Source organism: Dunckerocampus dactyliophorus, chromosome 5, assembly GCF_027744805.1.
Source record: "Dunckerocampus dactyliophorus isolate RoL2022-P2 chromosome 5, RoL_Ddac_1.1, whole genome shotgun sequence".
NCBI classification, from domain to species: Eukaryota; Metazoa; Chordata; class Actinopteri; order Syngnathiformes; family Syngnathidae; genus Dunckerocampus; species Dunckerocampus dactyliophorus.
The window spans coordinates 10505720-10524032 of record NC_072823.1 but is presented as its reverse complement, the minus strand read 5'-3'; the positions used below and the strand labels follow the sequence as shown (position 1 = coordinate 10524032).

The 18313-nt window shown below is 39.4% G+C and overlaps 1 protein-coding gene across 4 annotated transcripts in view; it reads left to right on the top strand.

Annotated features, from left to right (window-relative positions):
* The first annotated feature begins 4038 nt into the window (after positions 1-4038).
* Positions 4039-18313, top strand: part of itpr2 (inositol 1,4,5-trisphosphate receptor, type 2) — a 67732-nt gene continuing 53457 nt past the window's right edge. For all 4 annotated transcript variants that reach the window (XR_008570352.1, XR_008570351.1, XM_054775719.1 and 1 more), the window contains exons 1-14: positions 4039-4407; positions 9657-9727; positions 9972-10090; positions 10195-10281; positions 11048-11206; positions 12133-12231; positions 12330-12413; positions 12800-12946; positions 13390-13485; positions 14228-14272; positions 16498-16649; positions 17400-17499; positions 17595-17755; positions 17836-17977. Coding sequence is in view for 2 of the 4 variants with exons in the window: in XM_054775719.1 (XP_054631694.1) it covers positions 4316-4407; positions 9657-9727; positions 9972-10090; positions 10195-10281; positions 11048-11206; positions 12133-12231; positions 12330-12413; positions 12800-12946; positions 13390-13485; positions 14228-14272; positions 16498-16649; positions 17400-17499; positions 17595-17755; positions 17836-17977 (1554 nt within the window). In the remaining 2 variants the exon portion in view is untranslated. The remainder of the gene's footprint in view (positions 4408-9656; positions 9728-9971; positions 10091-10194; positions 10282-11047; positions 11207-12132; positions 12232-12329; positions 12414-12799; positions 12947-13389; positions 13486-14227; positions 14273-16497; positions 16650-17399; positions 17500-17594; positions 17756-17835; positions 17978-18313) is intronic.

Sequence of the window (18313 nt, the reverse complement as noted above, 5' to 3'; positions counted from 1 at the left end):
GTGACACACACACACACACACGCACGCACGCGCGCGAACACACTCTATCTCTCTTTCTCTCAGGTTGCTTAGTTACCTATGATTAAAAAAATAATTTACTAAGCCTTAGAAAATTATGTGCAAACTGTACGTAATTTTAAAGTACACGTGAGAGTGTTTTTGCATCATCCTTTTTCGTTGTGTTTGAATTTCAGCTTTATTATACGCTGGTGTTTTTTATGATGTGTTTGTGATCGAACATTATGCGAAGATAAACGTTTATGTTACATGCAAGGACTTTCCTTTTCAACACACACAATGGAAAAACATGATGAATGAAAATCATTATTACTGTATTTGATTTGAAGGAGTGCTGATGAACACTAGAGGGGAATGTGGGTTAGACAGTAAGACCCGACAATGCTGCAATGCTGGGCATTTAAAGGTTGACATCCAGCGCCCCCTAGTGTATATAAATGAATAAAAGATTGTAAAGCCCACACACTACAGGTATAATCATTATGGTTGCTATAACGACTCACTGCGTGTTATTTAGGCCTTGTGTGTATATATACAGTCCCTTCCGAAAGTTCTTTTGGAGAGAAGTGTGTGTGTGTGTGTGTGTGTCTGTATATATATGTATGTATGTATGTATATACTGTATATATACGTATGCATATACATATATGTATATGCATACGTATATATACAGTATATACATCAAGAGTACCCTTTGCTGTCTTCAACTTTACTTAAGTAGCATTTGAAATTGTTGTTCTAACAATGTGTACTATCCCTATCACTCTGACGTTTATAGAGTGAGGAAGCTTACCAAACCATAAATTAAGCCTGTTCATGTTTTTATTTTGCGCTAGCACGGCTATGTTCTAAAAAAGTGTCTATATTTGGACATTGAAATGTTACATGTAAAGCATGTCTACTTTTGTTGTGAAATTAACAATATTTTCTCTGATAATTTTGTCATGATTTCTACTTAGGATTAAAGAATGATGTCTGAAATTGGTTTCTAATGTGTTTTGTGTAAATTTTCCCATTGAACATCCACAGTTCTTACATTTTTCGATTAATTCAAAACATTCCAATTATGAAAACTTGTATTGTATTGTATGTACTTTATTTATCCCACAGCGGGGAAATTTACTTGTTACAGCAGCAAGACAAGTAAAGAGAACAGTGTAAAGAAAGCATAGTGTCTACAACATGGTTCAGGTGGTGCAGGTGTTGTAGAGCCTGACAGCGGTCGGTATGAAGGACCTGCGGAACCTCTCCTTCTTACACCGTGGGTGTAACAGTCTGGTGCTGAAGGAGCTGCTCAGGGAAACAACAGTGTCATGTAGCGGGTGAGAGGTGTTGTTCATGATGGATGTCAGCTTAGCCAACATCCTTCTCTCCCCCACTTCCTCCACGGAGTCCAGAGGACCGTCCAGGACAGAGCTAGCTCGCCTGATCAGTCTATTTATCCTGCTCCTGTCCCTGTCCGTGCTGCCCCCTCTCCAGCAGCCCACAGCATAGAAGATGGCTGAGGCCACCACAGAGTCATAAAAGGTCCGTAAAAGAGTCCTGCACACACCAAAGGACCTCAGTCTCCTCAGCAGGTGAAGGCGACTCTGGCCCTTCTTGTAGAGGGCGTGGGTGTTGACGGACCAGTCCAGCTTGTTGTTAAGGTGAACACCCAGGAATTTGTAGCTGTCTACCAACTCTATGTCCGCTCCCTGGATGTTCACCGGTGTAAAGTGAGATGTTTTCCTCTGGAAGTTAATGATCATCTCCTTTGTCTTGCTGGTGTTGAGCTGCAGCTGGTTAAGCTCACTCCAGCTGACAAAGTCCCTGATGACCGTCCTGTATTCCAGATCATTCCCCTCTGAAACACAACCAACGATGGCTGTGTCGTCGGAGAACTTCTGGATGTGACACTGTGTGGAGTTGTGTGTGAAGTCCAAGGTGTAATTTTCCGGAACCCAAATTTTTCTTTTTCTAAGAAAAGTTTCACGGTCCACATTTCTCAACTCTTTCAAGCCATTCCAACATCAAACTGCTCAACACTTTGGGGACATTAATTCTATCTATTTTTCTAATCCCCAAAAATTTTAAATTTTGCAAAATTCTCGTTTTTCGTAACATCAGGTACCTTTATGAAGATGCTACTATTTCCACATTTCTCATCCGATTCACTTCATTCCAACATCAAACCATTCAACAACGTCAGAACAATCATGATATGAGCACCGTACGAAAAATTCAAATTTTTTGCAAAATAATTTTTTTTTTCTCAATGCTGCTTTGTTTCAATGGGCTTCTTCCAATGGATGGCCGATTCAATTTCTCAACCGAATCAAGCCATTCCAACATCAAACAGTTCAACATGTTCACGACATTCAAACTCCCAATATTTATACTGAACAAAAATTTCAAATTTTCTTAAAATTCACTCTTTTTGCTAAAACTAATTACCTGCTACTACTGCCACACGATTCAAGCCATTCCAACATCAAACTGTTCAACATGTTCAAGACATTCAGGCTTTTAATATCGATACTGAACAAAAATGTAAAAGTTTTTCCAAAATTCATACTTTTCACAAAAATGTCCACATTTTTCCTCGGGAACACAAAATGTCTTTGATGTAAAGACTCCTAAATATTTCCACATTTCTCGACCCATTCAAAGCGTTACAACATCAAACCAATCAACTAATTCAGGACATTCTTGCTAAAATACGCTCATTCTATTAAACAAAAACATATTGTCTCGTCTCGTCCTCGTGGACCCAAGCTCGTGCATTGCCTCGTCTCGTGAGTTGGGTGTCTGACTCGTGGCACTCCAAGTATGCACAGATGTGTTCACAAATTCTAAAGCCACATGGCTGGCAATGTTTATGATTTTAATTATACATTGATTCCTCTGTATACAGAAATTTGTAACATTTCCAATGGGACGGATCCATCCCGATATTGTCCGTAGCGATAACAAGGTAGTATCAATATCGGATCAATACGAGTGTGGTGAGATTGATTTTATTTGTTTGTTTTCAGACATGTCTGTGTTTTTTGTTCACATTTTTGATATTGCTATATTATACTGGATATTGTTATTGTTTACAAGTTCAGGAAATGAGTTGTTGGACACAATCACAGCTAGTTCTAGTCTTTGCTTGTGTTTAGTTTTTACTTTTTAGGAATAGCAAGTGGTTATGCTGCTAGCTGTTACTATACTTAAAGTGAACAAACTGACTTAAGTCAGTCGTATTTTTTTCTGTCATGCCCCGCCCCATGGTCCAGTTTTTTTCCATGCCCCCCATAATGAAATACTCATGACAACCTGATAATATTTATCTATCTATACAAACCACTATATGAGTTGCTGGCACGAGCATTCTGCATACAATGACCTGATTATCAACGTGGATTAATAAAATGAGCTGAGCTAACATCCCCAACAACCTATAACAACTTCCAAGTTAGGTTTATTCACACGCCGCTCTATGGGGGCCCACCCCACTATTTGAGAAGCACTGATTTAAGTAAATAAAAAATTAAGAAGGGCTAACTGAGTTCTAAAAATATGAAAAATAGAAAAGTGGACATACCTTTGCTCTAACCATGCCACTGGCCACTTGTGTCATGTGATTCACTGTTTTCTTCTTCTACCATGCTAAAATGTTAGGGTATCAGAACAGGACACAGAATCCTTGAATAGAAATTATTGAACATATACTGATTAAAACAATGTTGCCACAATTACTTGAGACATTTATGGGTGAAATAATACACAAGACATTTCAATTGGATTTTTAAAAATTTGATATCAAATCAGAGTGGTGGGACAAAAGAAAAATGGCATTTAAGGGGGTACTCCAGTATTTTGTTCATGGATTATATGAAATGTTATGACTGGGAGATAAATTGTCATCTAATTCTGGAATGAGCCTTATTGATATATTTTGATATTTTTTTAAAAGTGTGTTAGTGAGGGTCTATTGTCAAGGGCTGACCGGAATTAGCTCACAGCCTTGACAGAAGCAGTCTCCGCCCCCTTGAGGTGGACGTGAAAAGCAGCGATCTGCCACTTTGAGATACAGGAAGAAGTTGAAAAAGCTTGGCAAACTCCGCCATTTCTTTCAAATTAACCTACAGTTTTTTTTTAAAAGTCTTGTTCCTTTACTTTCTCTTAATGACACTGCTAAGGAAGTGGAACAGGAAGAAGGCTTGCTGAGCTGGAGGCAGTGTAACGCGTGGATTATTTCAACCAGAGGCTTCACTGTGTGGGTGCAAATGGGGGACGAAGGACAAGTCTGAAGTAGATCACCCCTCAAAAAATGTCAGAACACAGATCAAGTTTCCTTCACATTGGAGACATCGTGTCTCTATACGCGGAAGGCTCGGTGAATGGCTTCATCAGTACTTTGGGGTACGTTGCTCCTCACTGCTCCACTTCAACATGGCTTTGCTAAAAATTAAATTTGCATGAAAATGTGACACTTATGGCTTTGAGGTTCGCCCTGCCGTTTTGAGGCAACTGTAACAGGTATGCAAAACAGACAAGTGCAATTGGTTACATTCAACATTTGTTTTGTGGCTGGGCCCCGTACTGATCTACACGCAGGAGTGAGGAGGAAGTGGCATACAAGTTCATATTGGCATGCTGTTTGCGTGCCACAATGTTACACTAGGTTACACTCAACTAAAGGAAAAGCTCAATCTCTCTTTATGATACATAACCATGCTAAATATTCAATATCATTTTATATGAAAATCGTGGGGCACCACTTAGGTAGGCCACATGCCAGTAAAAGTAAAAAACTCCATTAACTTTTTTTTTTTTAAATGTCCAGTTACTATGTGAGAAATAGCACCAACTACAAACAACAGATAAATGGTGGATGAACAATAAGAACTGTTAAGGAGAGTTAATGGATACTATGATATCTGTCCCAAAGTGGGCTGTTGAGATGACAAAACAGACCATTCGTGTCCAAACTATGACTGATGACAGTTAAACACACTATGGGAATTAGAACAAATACAGAATTATACGGATTATGAGATTATTATTTATACATTTGAATATCACAGTTGCATCACTGCTATGTTTTTATCTGGTGGGGTTCCCTTGCTCTGAATACATATGACATCATCTTGCTGTGACCACCTAGTTGCACATCCAACTACAGTATTAAGTTGTTTTGTTATTGTTCTAGTCAAGCTCATTTTATACATCACAAGAACAAACAAACTAAGAGCCTTACTCATTTTCATAGCTCCCCACCTGTTTCATACCCTACCATTTAATTATTAGGAATATGCATTATTTTCATTCTAAGTCTATTTTTGATTTTTGAATTAGAGTGGGGAAAAATACTTCTTCCACACTGTATTAGGACCCACTTGAAGTTACTGTAAATGGGTCAGTATTTTCACACTCCTGCAAACTAATTAACAAACAAATGGCTTGTCAGAGGTCATAATTCATTAATTTCTGCATCATAACTCCAGCAGATAACCTTCCAGACTACTCTACATCATATTAATTATTTTTTTTTTTTGTAAAATGTACATCCATCAGTGTAAATAAGCATTGTTTGGCTGCACTTCAGCTGACCCTGAACTGAAAGCTTCCAAGCTTCAGGGTGCTCTCTAGGCTCTTAAGCCTGCACAACCAGCATGATCAACTGGCTGAGGAATGACTTTGCCCCACCCACATGTCTCATACCTCTGTTTCTCAATCTCATTCTTTACATTTTGGGCCATTTTCTTCAACTGCAGTGTACACCAGCTTTTCCCCAATCTTTTCTTAGCTTGATTTGTTATTGATTTGAAAACAACAGGGAAGCTATTCAGTCTCTAATGTTGAGGATCGTAGCGGTCTCCCACACCAGCATTATGTGTCCATACATTGAATAAAGCATGGTGTGATTGTGTGAAAGCAGCGAAATAGCTCCTGTATTTGGATATAGTGATTATTTCACCAATCAGGTAAAGAGCAACAGCCTCTGCATGCTCACTGGGTGCAGTGCCTTTGTTTGTTTAGCTTAACATGAAATCTCTGTGCTCACACACGCCTTTTTATATTACAATAAGAAGCCAAAAGACCTATAAGGTTATTAGAAGTTCACCTGGGCTGTCCAGGTTGAGCTTGAGCTGTTGCATATTGAATGTGTTGCGTGTGTGTAGATCAGTGTTTCCCAGCCTTTTTTGTTTTGTGTACCGCCAGAGCCTCTTTGTCACACCATAAGTACCCCCTCACTCATATGTGTTGATAATTCTCTGAAAGTAGAATGTAACGCAACTGATCATTAAATGAAAATCATTTTATTTCAACTCCTTAATTAGAAAATGTAATTCTCAGGCATTTTCTTTTCTTTCTCAAATGAATACAAAATAAATAATTAATAAAAATAAGTAAACACGAACCCAAAATAATTAATAAATCTGCCTCTTTTGTTCTGAATGTTTTTGCGGGCTCTTCTGAACCCTGGCCTAAATCCAGAGGAATCGGGCGTCTCATCCATTTATCCATTTGCTCGCAGCTAGCGGCTGTTATGATTTTGGTGCAGCTGTGCCACAGGTTATTGTCTTCCTGGAGAAACTAGTTCCATTTTATTGTCTGGCTTAATATGAAATGGCTGAGAATATTTACTTATCATCTTGGAAATAATTTATTACATGTTTCTACATACCTCCTGCAATTTTCTCATGTACCAGTAGTGGTAGGCGTACCCCTGGTTGGGAATCATTGGTGTAGATGATACGACACTGCAGACAGTAGCATTGTGTACAATGAATTCTGTACAGTGTAACCTCTAAGAGCAAACACAATCTGTTCTGTATCACTGGTCGACCTTAGATTTGTTTGTTTTGAAACTATAGGCAACTAGAAAAGCACTCGGCCAGCACAGACCTTCGCCAAACTATTTTGGATGATAGTATCCGGAATTATTCCATTGGCTGAATCAGTCTTTGATATTTTTTACAACCTGTTTGAACCTTGTCATGTATTTTTTTTTCCATCTGCTCTCACCATTTTTGGTGGAGTTATATGCACAAATGCTGAAAATGGTCCTATCTCGCAATGTTAAAGAATCCTGTAAATAATTCCTGGATCCAGACGGTGATCCGGATCACCGTATATTTAATCAGTTCTTCCATATCCCATTTCCAGCAATTCCTAAAAATTTCGTCCAAATCTATTCAGAACTTTTCAAGTTATTTTGAACACAGACAAACGGATAAATGCCGGCAAAAAAATAACCCCCGCGCTGCGCTTGCGCTTGTGCTTTGCAAAGGTGATAACATAAATACAATAATCAGTTCCATGGTCAAACTGTTACCATCATAAAACTTTTGGAGTGGAATCCGCTTATGTCGATCGGTTTATGCCTACAACCCGTTTAGGGCTGCAACTAAAAGTTATTTTCTCAATCTGAAGTATGCCGTTTTGATTAATCGAGTAATTGGTTAGGCCCTATACTGACCAAATCAATATGAACCAAACACAAACAGTTAGTGGTTTGGTCCGCAACATAAGAAAACAATGTCCATCACTGTTTTCCAAAGTCAAATTTAATGTGTGTGAATATCTTGCTTTGCCTAAAACACAAATATAATAGGTCTGCTTTCATGGATGACACAAGAAATTAAACAATATTCACATTTGAGAGGCTGAAATGAGGATATTTACATAAAAAAAACGATTAATCAAATACCAGAATAGCTGCTCACGTCAACATACAGGGTGAACTGCTTTTGTCAACATAAAATCTGAGCCCAAAAGGGGTCATTCTTATGAAAAATAGGTCAGTTTTTGTTGACATATGTGACATATGTTGACATATGTAACTGTCTGTACACAGCATTAAAATGTGAACACACAAAGTAAGCTTCAGTATTGCATGCATACACTCCTGATATATATATCTTCATGAGTCATTTTGTGAATTCAATTGTGTTTCTCACCTGTTGGCACATGCGACTTTCTTTGGCTCCATTTTGGGTGATTAAGGTGAGAAACACTATTGAATTCAAGAAATGACTCATGTCAAAACAGGAAGGTGGCGTCCGTGTTGATTTCACCGCCACATCGTGTCTTTGGGAACAGTCACGTCAAGAATCCCATCTTCAACAAAGATAAAAGTAACATTTCAACTTCGAGGGCGTTTGCTCTATTTTTCTGTGCACTGCCGGCGCCCAAATAGCTTCTAATGAAAGGGTAGATTTATGGAGTATGTGAGTGTTGAGTACAGCACTGTCTTATCAACACGTTGACGCATGCAGCAGCATGCCTTGATTGAATAAAATCTCCTCCACATACAATTAGTTTCCCATTTGACCTTTTTCCCTTCCTGGAACCTCCGCACATTAAAGTGCTGCGCCTTTTTGTGTGTTGTTGTTTCTGTGTTCAACACAAACGCTGGAGCTATAATTAGCTGCTGTGTGTCCAGCCTTGTTGCTTTATCAGTGGTTCATGTTTAACCCAGTTACAGAGCAAAGCGGACACACTTTGCCAGTGAGTGTCAGGCGGTTTCAAAGCTCCTCCTCTCAACTCAAACTCCTCTCTTGGTGGATTGAAGTTACTTATTTATGACTTTTAGGACTAAAATTGTCCTTTCCTGTTTATCCATTTCTCGCGTCATGACTCAGCCTGTCAGGCCTTATTGTTGCATGTCCTAATCTGACACTAATAGGGATGTTTGAGGAAGAAGTGCTCAGCCTGTAGACTGACAGTGATCAAGTGTGTGGTCCCGTGACTAAGAAAAGGCTGGGCATGAATTGAGGGAATTGTATATCGCATTACACCAAGAAGAATGGATTTGATTTGCATGTAAACCATTAGTGTAAACTGGAACTGAGTGGCATGCTTTTTGCCTAGAAATACAGTCATCAGCTGTGGTAGTTTCCTTTTGTACAGGTGTAAGCCAATTGTCACTTCATTAAGTACAGTCAATTTTCAAGAGCTCTTTTAACAACATGTTTGTTATCAGCGCGGTGGTGCACATGGTTCGCATGTCTACCTGATGGTTCATGGGTGTACTCCAGGTAATTCAGTTTCTTTCCACATGTATGATTGACCAGTCCATGGATTCACTTGTATTATTGGGGTTGTAGTTCACTGTGATGTACAGTATAACTGGATTGCATTACCTTGAGTGGTCTTTCTACTCGTGTAACTTCATGAGAGGAAGTTCTCAGCATGATGAAGTGCATTTCTACACCACTGCAAACGCATTGTTGTAAAGATATAGACATGTAGATACAGCTCTTCAACTGTGTATGGTGAGTACTGTTGTGCCATTATTGTGGCTGGTGCATGCAAGTCACAAATGTTGAAACCAGGGGTTACAATGGCAATAACTAAAAAACAACCATTGTTAATCAGCCCTGCACAGAAACCACATGGTTTCCTCTAATGGCAGCAGGTCCTTTCCCCCCTCTTTTAGTAGCCTTCACTGAGGCTTGTAATATAATCTTGAATGAGAAGAAGCCCAAGAACTATGCACACACTTGATAACAGGAGAGAAAATATGTCCACACATAAACATTGTCATGAATACTCAAGGGTGATTGTGATTGAAAACAACACCAGGCATTGGGTTAACACTGTCAGATACAAGGACACCAATACTGTGCAAATATGTTGACACTTTTGTTGCTGTTCTGCAGACTTGTTGATGACAGGTGTGTCGTCCAGCCTGATGCCGGAGACTTGGCAAATCCTCCCAAAAAGTTCAGAGGTATGTGCGATTGGTCATGCAACAGATACGCACACAGACTCAAGGCTGACCAGGTCATCTCATTTAACGTTCTTTTTATGTGTCACCGTGGCCTCCGGTGTTGCTTTTGTTGTGTTTAACAGATTCTGCTGGCCTCTGCTTAGTAAATAAACATGTCCTTCAACTAACATACACTTCTACCATGAAAAGAGTCTGACGCATGGTTGCGGTGCCTGCATACCTGACTGTCCTGTGTTTCCTGCAGATTGCCTCTTCAAGGTGTGTCCCATGAACAGGTACTCTGCCCAGAAGCAGTTCTGGAAGGCGAAACAAGGAAAACAAGGGAACAACAACACACAGGCAGACTTGTTCAAGAAGTTACAGGTTGAAGTCCCACCGCCCTATTACCAAACACTATAGCTCATACATACATCCATTTATGAACTTGGAACAAATTATATTATAACAGATTTGATTTTATTCTCCAGCATGCAGCAGAGCTTGAGCAGAAACAGAACGAGTCTGAAAATAAGAAGCTCCTTGGAGAAGTTGTTAAATACAGTAATGTTGTTCAGGTACAGCCCATCTTTTTTGTCATTTGGTTTTTGTTGCTGTCCTTTTTTTTTTTTTTTTTTTTTTAGTGCGTACATTTGGAAACTGTTGTAGTAATACCCCTAATGTGGGGCAATTTAATAATTTATATCTTTTAATCCATTTTAAAATATTTTAATATAGAATAGTATATATTGTGTGTATGTATATATTTATATTAATGTGGCCTAGTGGTTAGCATGTTGGCCACACAGTCAGGAGATTGGGAAGACCTGTGTTTGAATCTCCGCTTGGGCATGTCTGTGTGGAGTTTACATGTTCTCCCTGTGCGTGCGCGGTACTCCGGTTTCTTCCCACATTCCAAAAAAAAACATGCATAGGTATGAATGTGAGTGTGAATGATTTTGTCTATATGTGCCCTGTGATTCGCTGGCGACCAATCCGGGGTGTACCCGCCTCTTGCCTGAAGTCAGCTGGGATAGGCTCCAGCATACCCGCGACCCTAATGAGGATAAGTGGCATAGAAGATGGATGGATGGATAACTATGTGTAATACTTGTCTATTACAATGTTTAGTTATATAATAAACACACTTTATCAAGAAGAATTGCTTATGCTTGTGCAAAATTATTATATTTTCTTCATATGATGTCAAACTTTACCTATTGGACCTAGTCACACTAAAGTTGTTTTGATTTAATAAGGAAGCATCTGCTTTCACTGCTCTTCCTTCCAAAGTAATCAGCTATTACTGTCAGCCCGTGAGCTTTCTTGGTTCTTGCTTCTCAGCTCCTGCACATCAAGAGTAACAAGTACCTGACTGTGAATAAACGTCTCCCCGCCTTGCTGGAAAAAAATGCCATGCGTGTTTCTCTGGACCCAGCTGGGAATGAGGGCTCGTGGTTCTACATTCAGCCATTCTGGAAGCTTCGCAGTGAAGGAGACAATGTAGGTGGCCCTCTGCTTGTCATCATTTTTACACACACTGGTAGTGCACATTGGACATTCCTGTCGATCCTTGCTCCAACAATTTTTGTTGTTTGTGAGACATCTTCTAGATTGTCAGTTGTTTCTCATTTCAGTAACATTTCTGATTTTCTCCCTCCTTTTCCTCATTGGCTTTAGCATCCTATGTTTACAGGTATTGCTTTTGTTTGTGCATGAGGATGTGCATTGTGGGAACGAATTTCAAGTCTTGAATAAAAGCATGCTTACATAGGCTTTTTTTTGCCCTGTAGTGTGTGTCACTGATGCTTGATTTTTATGTAAACTGTTATTTCACAGCATTTCAACATGAGTCATGCTTGTAGATCATAGCATTTAGTAAGTAAAATCAGAATGCACTGACTTCTTGTATAGTCTTTTTAACTTCACATATGTTTGTGTCTGGGGCCTTTATACATTTTAAATTTACATTGAATAGTTGCATGATGTCACAAAAATGGGCAACAGGTGCATCAGAAAAAAAAGCAAAGTGAATTACCAAGGTTTAACAATGTTACCTACAAGGGCTTTAATGATTACACCATCTACAATATATGGTGTTAAAAATGAGACTTATTGAATAGTGAAGCAGTACCTAGTGAGTGTAATTACTTATGCTTGTTATACTTAATTCAACATGTTTAGAAAATTCGAGAGCATGAGCTGTGTGACCTTGTATGCTGCATTCATGCCCAACACACCATGGCAGACATACTTTATTAATACTTCTCTGCTTTGAGCATGTCTGCCCTTCACCCTGTTGCGCATAACACTTCAGAAAACAAGGGGATGTTTGCATACCCTTGCATGGACACACTTCTGAGTTCATTAGATTAGAATGTTTAAATGCCGATCTTGCTGTGATACATGTGTTTCAATTTGGATTTAAGGTGGTGGTTGGTGACAAGGTGGTGCTGATGCCAGTGAATGCTGGGCAACCTCTTCACGCCAGTAATATCCAGCTGCTAGACAACCCTGGCTGCAAAGAGGTTAGACCCTTTTCATTTTTTTAACATGTTGTCTTGGGTTAAAACGTGAAATAAGTGAGATTTGCCGATTCACCTGCTCCGCCTTCTTTGGGTTGCAGGTTAATGCTGTCAGCTGCAACACCAGCTGGAAGGTCACCTTGTTCATGAAGTTTAGCGACTACAAGGAAGACATTCTGAAGGGGGTTTGTTCTTTTATTACCATCTGCAGTCTTCTGCAAGTTATTCCAAAAGTGTGATATTTTATATTAATAGTTACTGTAATTTCAGTGTAATTAGTTATATAGGTCATTAGTTATATATTATTGTCTCTGGATTGTAATTGTCTATTTCCGCATTACTTCTTAGTTTTGCTGTCAAGCCAATTTTAAAATTAGATTAATCACAGGGTTTATGTGGATTAATGGAGACTAATCGTGATTAATACACATTCATCAATACTTTTCATTGTTGTCATTTCGAACTTGCATAGCCTGTGTCCTTGACAAAATTATTGGTCTGCGTTTTTCCTGAATTAGTTTTTATGAGGTGTACAGCATGCAGTGTCGTGTTTCTATGCATCTCCTACCAGGGAGACGTGGTCAGACTGTTCCACGCAGAGCAGGAGAAGTTTCTGACAAGTGACGAGTACAAGAATAAGCAGCATGTCTTCCTCCGCACCACCCTGCGACAGTCCGCCACCTCAGCCACCAGTTCCAAGGCTCTCTGGGAAGTTGAGGTGAAGCACATACATTTATGAACCTGAAAAGTTGTTCACATGATGAGTCCTTGTTCTACTGGATGGTGTGGCCAACTAAACATTTTAGGTGAAAGTGAAATGTATGCTTTTGTAATACACTGTAGCGGTGGTGTACCATGGGTTGCCCGTGCCTTTGGTAAGTCAAGTATTTGTGCCCCTAACCCATGGATCTGTTGTGCTCCTGGGGTCCACCAGTTCATTACTGATTGTTTTCTTATCTTTTTATATATATATATATATATATATATATATATATATATATATATATATATATATAATTGTTTCACATCTGGATCTAGTCGACCAACTCACTTCTGAATCAGGGCTGAGTTTACAAACAACCTCATATGAACATCGTCCACAATGAACAAATACTGACATTTCTCTGTGTACTTGCTCATTTTTTCATGTTGTCCTCTCAGGTTGTGCACTATGACCCCTGCAGAGGTGGGGCTGGTCAGTGGAACAGTTTGTTTCGCTTCAAGCACCTCGCCACAGGAAATTACCTCGCAGCTGAGGTGAAACCTAAATTCGACATACTGTATACGTTTTTATCTTTTTTTTTTTTTTTTTTTTAAGAATAGACCAGAAGAAAGAAATTGATTTGTACATAGAGCATTACCATGTTAGATTCCTGTGTTTCTTGTAATTTTTATTATTTTAGTTAACATGTCTCGTCACCTGATGCTTGTGTTTTTTGACATTGCAAACATAATACATACAGTACAGGGCAAAAGTTTGGACACACACAATACAACCCCACGGTCCCAACCCCATTAATAAGGCAAGAAATTCCACTAACTAACCCTGACAAGGCACACCTGTGAAGTGAAAACCATTTCTGGTTACTGCCTCTTGAAGCTCATTGAGAGGACACCAAGGGTTTGCAGCACTATCAAAAAATATGTCTAAAATATAAGACACACTATATATTTCTATAAGTACAATGAGTTTAAGTAAGTAATATAAGTACATGATTCCACATGTGCTCATTCATAATTTTGAAAATATACAAATAGTAAATAGTCATGGAAATAAAGAAAACGTATTCAATGCGGAGGTGTGTACAAACTTTTGGCCTGTACTGAATCTTGAGTAAATAAGCACAGTTGAGAAGGATGGCACTGTGCTGTAGGTGGCAGTGTTTCCTTGCAACAGGCAGTGTTAGTCTTTCTGTATTGTACTTTTGATTAGATAGTAATGACCAAGTTATGATCAGAATTATCTCTTTCGGAGGTGACTTTTGATTTCTCTCTGCAGGAAAAACAAGAATTTAAAGACAAAACACTGGAGGCTAAAGGAGAGGTGAGTCCAACTACGGTAGTGATGACTGAGTTGCATGGCATACAGGTGACCTCGACCTCTCACCAACACGTCATATCATCTGTAATACAACGTTGCTAAAGGTAAATAAGGAGATCGGCCAATTGATAGATCATGTTAGGCCAAAAGATGAGACAGATCACAATGACTCACTACAAGGAGTTGTCCAACTCCAGGTGCCCCTCTGCCTCGTTATCCTGTGGTTATGTAATTTTTGCGATATATCTTTCCACTGCTTACTTGTACACACACATACACACACATGCATGCCTACTCTTATTCTATATCTAGATTGCTAAGCCCTTCGCTACCTTGCACATTTGTATTCAAGCAGTGAGCACATGCACACAACAGTCTCACTCTCGCACACTTTCTCATGCACACACTGATTTTCAGACACACAGGGGGCTCCTTACATAACGTCTGGGCGTGTGTGTGGGGGGGGGTGCTCTGCGAAAGGGGTGGGAAGGGTGGAAGACGTGCTGTCTGCTCTGCTCTGCTCGCCTGTGTTAAGCTGCTGGGGTGAGTCACCAGTGGACTGGGAGGGGGGTGATGTATAGAAGCTGAGGCGTGAAGGCATCTCTAGGGAGCTTCCCATTGACATGCAGAGAGCAGTGGGTGGAATTAACCCATTAACTTCTACAGCTACACGCTACCACTGCAGTGTGAGGTGCTTTACATTCTGAAGTTATGGCTGTAATAACTTTTTAGTGAAAGAAACCTATCACTATCACAAACCAGTTCGGAAAGCATCTATCTCATTTATATGAAATGCCTGATGTGGAGTTGACTTCTCAGTACTTGCCTGGGCACGTAACAAAAAACGAAAGTTGAGATGTAGCCTGGAACATAAATAAATTTACTCTCACTGGGCACAACATTAGGTACACTGGCACAGCATAATGATATGTAAATGAGCTGCATCAGAAATTCAGCTGTGACAAAAATATTATCAGTAGTATCACTTTTAAAGGACACTGTTGTAGCGGTAATAATTCAACAAAGTGCACATTTTGTTTAATGAATTACTTGGTGGAAAATCTTGATAAACCTATCTGTTGAAATAAACAGACACAACAACCATTGTTGATAATGGAAACCAAAATAATCAACCCATTGTGTGCTGGATTCCAAATGGCACCAGAAATCACACGTTGCTCCAACAGCTGTGAATGTCTGCACTCATCATAGTAATGTGTATGACATTGGGGAGAATTAGGGAAAAAAAATAATTTAATGAGTGGGTCAATAATTATTACAACTAGATTTTAGAATAACTGTTTGATTGAATTATTGTTGAGTGTCTTAAAATAAGTACAATATAGGTATAACTGTTTAATCAGTCTAATAACTAAGTAAATGATTACAAGTAGTTTATAGAAATAATGCTGTATTAAATCATTACCGGAGCAGGTGAACATCTGTTTAAGTGTGTAAAAGGTTAAACAGCCAGAATGTAGACAAAACCACCTTGACATAGGCTGAGGAAAAGAATGTTTTGTTTATGTCAACAACTACAGTAAGTCTTATCGGGACAGTGAAGGAGCCGGCTATCATCTGCTGGCGTCACAAGCTTCGTCAAGGAATTAAGGAGAAAGTCATCTTTGGAGGGACTGGGTAGCGTGGGTATGCTGGGGCCTATCCCAGCTGATTTTGGGCGAGAGGCGAGGTACACTCTTAACTGGTCGCCAGCTAATCGAACGGCACATATAGACAACCATTCACATTCACATTCATACCTATGGACAATTTAGAGTCGCCAGTTAACCTAACATGCAGGTTTTTGGAATGTGGAAGGAAACCAGAGTACCCGCAGAAAACCCACGCATTCACAGGGAGAACATGCAAACTCCACACAGAGATGCCCAGCACCCAGATATTCCAGATTTCTTGACTAAGTGGCCAACATGCCGTTAGGCCACCGTGCGGCCCCCTGGTGTGCCCTATTGTCTGGAAATTACGGTATAAAGTGTGCTCCATCTGAAGCAGGTTAAAAGTAATCAATAAAATATAAGACATAGAAACATTAGTGCCCACGTGTTATTACTTAGACATGTATAAATTTTCCTGTTCTGATCAGCACCTCTCTCTTTCTGTATTTTCTTGAAATGTTTTGTGAGCTCCATTGTAATTAGTGGTAAAATTGCAAACATTGCATTATAGTATGTACGCCAATGCCTCTGTCTTGTGTATGTGTTTTCCTGCAGAATGAGAGCGACTCTGGGTTTTCCAAGAGAAAACATCAAGCGGCAGACAAGATTGCTTTTATTTTGGTTTCCGTCCGTCATGGCAATGACATAGCCTCGCTCTTTGAACTGGATGCTACCACGCTGCAGCGGGCTGACTGTCTGGTACCCAGGTCAGTCCCTCACAAGTAAAGTGGTTGTACAGTGTAGTCAAGAGGAAATCTGGATTTTCTGTCCAGATGACAATCATTACACTGAATAAAAAATACATGGTAATGGATATGGAATAATTGATTTGAATGTACATCACAATACAATTCACAGTTCCGCATGTCCAAAAGGAGTAGGAAGAAGCAAAGCTTATTTAATCCTACACCCGTCCATTTCACATCCATTGCAATGCATTTGTTCACTTCCTGTATTCCAAATGTACTCTTTGCCAGTTTAAAATACATAGGAAATGTATTGAAATAAATGTATTTTGTGGTCAGTACCTTAATTAAATCGATGTCTTTCACCAAACTACTAAAGACACTAATGTTAAATAAATGCACGGGTGTGGCATCAGTATTGTACAAACAAGATACTATTAATTCCAGTAAATTACCATATATAGCTGTTTTAAAATTGAAAACCTAGGTACACATTTTGAGAGAATTCTATAAAATTCTCCTCCTCAGATATTTATTTTCTGAAAGTTTGGGTCATATTTTCCATTGCAAAGCATGCGCTCTGCTTTACTATTTCACCACTTGTTTTTACGATGATTAATACTGAAACATTATTCCAACCTGTTTTTTGTTTAAAAAAAACCAAATAAGCTAACAAAACTGTTATCACTAAGAAGTTAACATTGAGCGTAACAAATTCTTATTATAATCTGCAATCTAGTTTATTAAATTACTGGCTCCATCCATCCATAGAAACTCATATGTAAGGCTCAGGCACCTGTGCACCAACACATGGGTGACCAGCACCAACGTGCCCATTGATGCAGAGGAGGAGCGTCCAGTCATGCTTAAGGTCTACACACACACACACACACACACACACACACACACAGACACAACTAGTGTGAACTTAGATATATGACATGCGTCCTGTGGCTTTCCCAATAGATTGGCACCTGTTCCACGAAGGAGGATAAAGAAGCTTTTGCTATTGTGTCTGTTCCTCTATCGGAAGTCAGAGACTTGGACTATGCAAACGATGCCAGCAAAGTTCTAGAAGCCACTGTGAGGAAGCTTCAGCATGGAAACATATCTCAGAATGAGAGGAGGTAAAGACCATTAGTTTGACACCAGTGTAACCAGCTCATGATTAAATTATTTCTTTTTTTAAACCTTAATTGTTTTGCAGGTTTGTGACTAAGCTGCTGGAGGACCTGGTTTTCTTTGTGTGCGTAGTTTCAAACAATGGCCAGGATGTTCTCTCTGTGGCCACCTCTACACCCAACCGAGAAAGACAGAAACTGATGAGAGAACAGAACATCCTTGCCCAGGTGAGCACAAGGAGAGCAAAAAACACACATTTAGCCAAATGTTTTGTTTTTTGCACTGAAATCCAGAGGAACGTATGAGCAGGAGTGTGTGACACTGAAGAAACCAACAATTTATTCACTCTGGTCATTGCAGATATTATTGGGTTGATCAGTCATTTAGCTTTTGCAAAGATTATAATAAATAAAATTATCTAACTACAGAAAATGAACTTAATTTTCTATTAATTGATTAACACACACAAACACAATAACACAGGCACGCCTCCAGCATAGCCCACTAGCAATCGCTTCTTGATAGCTAAAGTGCCCCCTTCCTGATTTTTTTTTTTGCGTTTG